The sequence below is a fragment of the Acanthisitta chloris genome, unplaced genomic scaffold, assembly GCF_000695815.1.
Source record: "Acanthisitta chloris isolate BGI_N310 unplaced genomic scaffold, ASM69581v1 scaffold5510, whole genome shotgun sequence".
NCBI classification, from domain to species: domain Eukaryota; kingdom Metazoa; phylum Chordata; class Aves; order Passeriformes; family Acanthisittidae; genus Acanthisitta; species Acanthisitta chloris.
Genome location: NW_008652084.1, coordinates 9,774 through 17,287, shown reverse-complemented (window position 1 = coordinate 17,287; position 7,514 = coordinate 9,774). Strand labels below are relative to the sequence as shown.

The 7,514-nt window shown below is 42.5% G+C and overlaps 1 protein-coding gene across 1 annotated transcript in view; it reads left to right on the top strand.

Moving 5' to 3' along the window:
- Positions 1–886: 886 nt before the first annotated feature.
- The window catches only part of PCOLCE2 (procollagen C-endopeptidase enhancer 2), a gene marked incomplete at both ends in the record, with an annotated part of 15,507 nt that continues 8,879 nt past the window's right edge, over positions 887–7,514 (top strand). Inside the window, one exon of the mRNA XM_009075759.1 lies at positions 887–995. Coding sequence (XP_009074007.1) covers positions 887–995 — 109 coding nt within the window. The remainder of the gene's footprint in view (positions 996–7,514) is intronic.

Here is a 7,514-nt window from a genome sequence, read left to right as displayed (position 1 = left end):
AGGTGCCACATCCCCCGCACAGGTACCTCATCCCCAGTACAGGTACCACATCCCCCGCACAGGTACCGCGTCCCTACAGCCCCTCGAGCAGGTACCGCATCTCCCGCGCAGGTCCCGCATCCCCCGCCCAGGGACCTCATCCCCCGCACAGGTACTGTGCTCTGACCCCCGCGCAGGTCCCGCATCATCCCGCGCACAGGTACCGCGTCCCCCCGCCCCTCCCTGCAGGTGTCCATGGGTGTGCGGGGTGCCGCGGAGTGCTCGCACTCGTGTCCTCAGCGCTGACGCTCTGGTTCCACACAGAGGTTGTGCAGAGCTGGCACTGCCACCTGAGCTCACCTGAGCTCACCTGAGCTCACCTGGGCACAGCTGGGCCACAGGGCTCGGCACCAGCACTGGGGTTCATTGTGCTACTGTGGTACAGAAAACTAGCAAAGTGACTTACTGGATTAAATTATCTGCATTCAAAGCATAAAAAGGAATGAAAAGTTATTTTTATGACTGTGCTATTTTAACTGCTCTTCCATGTGCTCTAAAAAGCCATTAATAATTACTTTTTCCTTATAATAGCAGTTTGCAATGATGTTTCATGCCGCCACACCTTCGGTCTTGCGAAGTTAAAAGGGAGGGAAGGATATCAGAGCCTATGCAAACCCAGAATTAAGGCCCAAGTAGTTAATTTTCTCTACACCTAAGTTTGTGCATTAAATCGCACACTCTACGTCAACAGTGAAATGATGTAAATAATGAAACATATGTTTAACGTTAGCAATGTTATTCAGGACTTAAGCTGTGTTTTCAAGACGGTCGGTGCCTCTTGACTATTATACAAAGAATAAATGAAATAGACTTAAAAACTAAGCCCTGTTTTTCCTGTTACTCTCAGGCCTACGTTTACATGTGGAGGAGTTGTATCTGGAGAGTCAGGGTTTATCGGGAGTGAAGGATTTCCTGGAGTCTACCCTCCAAACAGCAAATGTACTTGGAAAATCACAGTAAGAATTTTTAATATCACAAAATCAGTGCTGACAACGAAGAGATATTTGTCGTTAATGCCAATGTTTTCTATGGGGTAACGTGCAATAATGAACTCGGTGGCTCAAAGCAGCTCAACTATCTGGAGCTTTTTAGGGTTGCTGTAATATGATAATAGTGGCTGAAATAGAACTGGCCTTGTCTCATGTCGGAAGCTAATTTTCATTGACTTCCACAGATACACTTCTAGTTGTTTTAAATTAACCTACTTGGAAGCAAACCTCTCCCTTTCCAGTCACTGAGGAAAGCAGTAGCGAGTTCTAGCAAAGTAAAGGTTTGAGGTGGAGATAGCGAAAAGCAAAATTTCTCGGCAAGAAGACGGAAGAAGTTTCAATGAAAACCAAACCATTCAGGCAGGTTTGCTTCTAGTGTGCTACTAGCAGTGTTCTGCCAGGCAGGACATCTGGAGTCTGTCGTACAGCAAGCTGACAGCAACAGGGAAGTGTTGTTACATTTATAAATGACCTTGTGAAATGAAAGCATGTGGTGTGATTGATATTTTGATGCTGAAATGAGACTATAGAGCAGAGACGTTGTATTCATGGACAACAGATGCCATGAAACAACTAGGGCTAAACACTCCAGTGCTGGATGTCCTTAACCATAGACTCAGAGAAAGGGATGTGAGTGAATGATTACTTCTCCTCACATCTGCACAAATGAAACCCTCCCAAACTGCCCACCAAATCTGCTCTCTGTTTTTTAGGCACAGTTCAGTAAGAACTCTTCAAGCCTACAGAAAAGCATCAGTATAAGAAAGCACAAAAAAATAAGTTAGTCTGTGTGTTGACAGGATCCCTCAAGACAACTTCAGTTCAAAGACTGCATCCCAGGCTAGGTGTTGGCAGGAGAATAGGATGTCACAGGATAGTTGTTTCCTGCTACTATAGAGATGCTGACGCAGAGCTGGAGACATTGATCTGTTTACGGTGTTCAGTTTAAAACGACTCTCGGACCAAATGAGTGATGTAATTTTAATCATTTGATCTGAAGGATCCCAGTGAAGCTGCACATTTTCTTTCTGTTGCATTATTATTGGGGTCAAGTTAGAGGTCACCTTTGATCTGTGACTGACTTCATCCAGAAGAGTATGATGTGAAGCACAGCATATGCTCATGAACTTGCTTCCTGCTGCTGAGGGGCTGAGATGACAGCAATTAGCATGGCCCACCTTACAATCTGAAGAGCAGATGCAAATTGCATTTGGAATCACATGCACATGCCTTGAATGAAAGGGAAAAAATGTCCAAAGTCAGTTTACCAATATAACTCAGTATTAGATCTTCAGAAGTTCAAAACTGAATCTGGAGGGAAATAATAATTTTGCTTAAAACATCATAAAGCTTTTATCATTAAAAATCTTAGATTACAAATGGAGGCAGCACTTGAGAAGCAATTACCGAATCATCCTGTGGATCTGCCCTTCCTATACTGGGAGTAGAGGGAAAAGAGAACAAATGATTGTACTTGAAAAGTCCTTGCAGAGTGGTTTCATTGCAGACTTAATGTGGCTCTTGCTAACAAGATGCCAGCACACAGGTTAGCCTGGGTATGGTGAGAAGCAGTGCTACAAAGCTGTAGCTGACATGTGTCTGCACTTGGGCTCTCTTGACATTGGGAGGAACTTGATGGCTTCTGGCATTTCATGATCACCCTGACTCCCAGTTCTCTGCTGGACTGCTATGCACTTTTGCTCATTGACTGCTGCTTACTTGTCCTCTGTAGCTTGCCCAAAGCCAGAGAAGGGCTGCACAACTGGAGTAGCCAAGGCTTGCTTATGCACTCACCTCATTTAACTCCTGTTGGACAATATTTTTCACTAGGCCAAGCTGATTTTCTTTTCCCCATCAACTCTGTAGAACACCCTGTCTTTTGGGTGCAGGAAGGATGTAGGAAAAGCAAGAACTACAAAACTTGCAAGACTAAGCCTGTAGCCTCTTTTACAAGACGATGGTTTACCAAACTGAGGGAAAGTGGTACACTCAAGGGTCTGGTTAGCCTGAATTTAAACAGCAAAATCCTCTCAGCAAATTCTGCTGAGGCTCAAAATAGCTTGCAATAGCACCCAAGTAAGAAATAAGCTGTAGTTCCTGTTAGGCTTCCTCATTTAGCATCTGGTCTTAGAAAGTGTCTAAGACTTTTTGCCTGTCCGTTTTAGCCAAGGGCTGTGGACACTCTGCTGAAAACACTCTGCCTAATGCAGGATCTGACAAGTCTGCAAGGCTGAAAGAGATGTTGATTTGCTTTGCGTCTGGGTCACAAGAAGCACTGAAGCTGTTGTTTTCTCAACTACAGGATCTCATCATCTACAGAAGAAGTGCACAGAAAGGCAGAATAACAGCTAATCCATTACTTAGAATAAAATAGGTTTAGGGGACGTTATGGGTAATGCCTATAAAGCAATGTGCCATTCAGGTATCAGCTGAAATCTTTCCAACTGGTTTGCTAAAGCTGGAAGAGTCTCTCTAACTCAATTATGGTTCTGTTATTTCATGAGACTAGGACTTTTTCAGTTGGCTAAAGAAAACAACTTCTCTATTCTAAGAGCTCTAAGAAGTGTTCAGCACATGCTTGTGGTTATATTACAACCTTGGCAGACTATCCAGCAGCTTTTAGCTGGCTTTGCTAAGAAGTCATTTGTACAGCTATTTCCTCTCCTATAGTAATATGCGTAGCATTATCTAAAATATGTAATATACATTTACTTTTAATACTCTGTAATGCTTCTTGGCCATCACCTCACATAAATGTGTCATGTGGTCCGAGAATCTGGACTGCTGTCCTGTGTTTTGCTGGCAGACTGCACAGTTCCTATAAAATTCCAAGAACTTTATGTGCAACAATAATACTAAAGACTGTCAGAGTTATGTAAGGTAATGTTTTTATAGGTTCAGGAGCTGCGTTCCGACCGGTTTGCTGACAATAAAGTTTGAAAAATTTACTTACCAGAGAAGTTGGGAATCTGCCCTGAGGGAGCAAAATATTTTAAATAATTTTTCTCTATGCTTTTAGCATTCATTTTCCTATACCATTGTGAAACTGCCCTGCCAGTAAAGAACAGATCTCTGTGCATGGTTGTATTGCCAGAAAAGAAAGAGATGAATGGAATCTAGTGCCTTTGTCAGGAAGAGCAAGGTAATACTAATTTTAAAAGTTGGAGACAGGGGACAAGTGACTAGGCAGGAATCACAGTTCTTCCCAGGATGTAATTCCAAACAACTTCCATATTCATTCTCAGTAGAGAGAGAATATGTTAGGATTGCAGGTAACTGATGTATTTTTAGCTCCACCTAGGACTGCTATGGCAAAACTTACAATCAGCATTTTGGTATTAAACATATATCAAGATATATTAAACCCATACACAATGCAGGTTTAAAAATCAGGCAAAATGTATTTAAGAAAGTTGGCATTTAAGGGTTTTCCCCCACCAAAAATTATTTTCAAGGAATCTAAACTAAATAATTTTGGAAAGTATGACAGTTTGGGAATCCTCCTCAGAAACTGAGGCACAATGATGAGGAGGGATTCGTGTTTAGTCAGAATGATAACAGAAAAACAGCTTCACTACTTCAAATGCAACTGAACTTTGATTACCATGATATGAAATACCTGCAATGCATGATAACCAGAAACGATCTAGGGCCCTTATTTTGAAGTGGGATGTATACATTAAATAATCACACCCTTTTGATGAGGTTAATAATCTACAGAGATGATTTTAGGGAATAATGCTCTAGAAAAACTCCCTCTAAAAAATCCTTTAGCCTTCAATGGGAGTAAGGCATCCTTCACACGAGTTTAGCATTATTACTTTTGATCCTGAAGAAGTTCATAGAGTTAAAATAAGAAGGGAAGCAGAGAGTGTGGATGGGTCAGTGGCCCTCTTTGTGACAAGGAGAGCAGAGGCTAAAGTGCCTCAGTTGGTGAAAGATATCAGCTGGATAGATGAGACAAAAGTAAGGCACACCCTGCAGAGGAAGCATCACATCGTTCTTCTTTTGACTCTCCCTCCACTTCTCTTAAGAGCTGGAATTCCTTCCAATTCTTCCCCTGAGATATCCCATCATCTTAGTGCATCAGGCTCAGATGTGGCTCAGAGTAAACAATACTGAGTCATGCTGGCCTTTGTTTCCTCCCCTGTGTTTCTCATGGAACAATATTTAAAATGTCCTAGCATAAACTGGCACATTTTAGGAGATTAGTTTTCAACATTTGAAAAAGCAAAGTGGTAGAAATCCATTGGGCACTGATCTCTTCTCTCTGGGAAGCAGTGACAGGACCCAGGGAATGGCCTGAAGTTGTGTCAGGGGAGGGTTAGGCTGGATATTAGGAAAAGGATTTTCACCCAGAGGGTGGTTGTGCACTGGAACAGCTTCCCAGGGCAGTGGTCACTGCACCAAGCCTGACAGAATTCCAGAAGCATTAGCACAATGCTCTCAGGCACATGGTGGGATTCTTGGGGCTGTCCTGTGCAGGGCCAAGAGTGGGAATTGATGATCCTAGAGGGCCCCTTCCAGCTCCAAATATTCTGTGATCCTGTGAAAAGTACCATTTTGCAAAGACTTTGCCTTTTGTATTTAGGGTGAGATTTTTTTGGGAGTAGCTGCAAACTGCAGCAGCTGCTGCCAGAATGTAAACCCACCATCCCCTGCACTCTTGACTGTCATCTAGTCAGACCACAACTTTTTAATTGATTTAACATACTGGAGCAAATGTGTTATTTTTGTGAATGAAAATCAAGATTTTAATGGGCAAGTACATTTTTTTTTATAATGAAGGTATTGTGAGGGGCCCTTAATCACAGTAAGTAGTGACTGGGTAGTGACCACAGTAAGTAGCCCCACATATTTCTGTAAATGACCTATCTCCCCAAGTCTGCTAAATATGAGCAAGGATTATTCTGATAATGAAGACCTGGAGTAGGCTCCTTGTTAAACATTCCCAACCATGTTTTTCCTGCACATTTTTTTACAAACTGCCATGAAACCAAACTTAGTAAGTCAGTACATCTATGGGGAACAGTCTTGACCAAGTTCAAATAGACTGAACTTACAGAAGCTACAAAGATTAAAAACGACAGTGAAATGTAGTGGAATGTTGTATTGTATAACATAGCCAGTGATGGAGAGAGGAGAAGGAAGCATACAGCACCACACAGAGTTACTTACACCGTGAAACAGAAAACCTAAGGCTTGAGTGAATGGCTGGCTGGCAGTTCAAAGTCTGGCAGATTTGCCAGCATCCTCATCCTCCTGAGCTGGGGTCAGTCCCGTGGCCTGGTTCCCTCTGTCCCTCTTGGGGCAGCATGAGGAGATGGAATACCTTGAGGTAGGACCGAGTGCCTTGAGACTGGTGTGAGCAGAGCAGCACTGGGTCACTGCACTCCTGGCACAGAGCTGTCAGTGAGCACCATCTGCCTTACTGAGGGCTCACTGCTTGGCTAAATCTGAATGCATTCTTATAAGTACAGCAAAAAGACTTTTTCTTACCCCAGAACCAGCCACCTCTCACATTTCCACTTCCTTCTTCAAACTCTGGGAGGGGGCAGGTATATTCAAAGAAGCAATTCAAGCTGTGAAAGTAGGGAAAAATCTCATAAGCATTGATAAAAGTGTTTTATCTAATATCCTAGAGCAACTCATGCTCAACTTTCAGAAACAGGGGAAGGAAAGGGGAAAGCTTCTTAAAGATGGGTAACTTGTAGCCAAAGCTGCAAGACACTGTAGTGGAAAATGTTGGACAATCTCAACTGCAGGCATAACAGCTCAGTCTATTTTAAAACATGATAACCTTTAAATGTTGCCTCATTTGCATCTGTCATACCAGTTGTACAAATGTATATATAGTGAGTGTTCCACTCCAAAAGAGCATGTGCTATTTTGCATACATACTTCTGAAAAAAGAATCTGCTGGATTTTAACTGCCTAAATCTGACTTTATCTAACAGCGTTTATGATCTGATTTGTCCAGTCATGCAGAGTTTGTAGTATTACCATAAGTAGTATTCAGGTCTTCTGACAGGAATACCCAATTCCTTTGCACTCATTTTCTGTTAAAATGACCATGCCTTAATGCTCCTTAGTCCTTCACACCAGAAGACAAGTAAATACAATAAAAAGAGATTTAGTTAAGGGAACAGTGATCCAAGGACTAGATTCAAGATTAGGTGAGTTTTGTGGTTCTGGTGTAGTAGTAGTGGTGTACATCAGCACAGGGGAACTGAATGTATTTTTGGGAGAACTTTGGACTTGAAGAAAAATCCTTCAGTGTACATCAGCACAGGGGAACTGAATGCATTTTTGGGAGAACTTTGAACTTGAAGAAAAATCCTCTGAAAGCAGCAACAGGAACAGCAGTGGAGCTGCTCAGCCAGTGTGCATGTGGGCCCCAGGCAGCTGAGAACAGTGCAAGCTAAAGTCTGTCCTGCTGCAGGATTAGTATCAGCACTGGACATAAAAGCAGCCACATGAATGAAT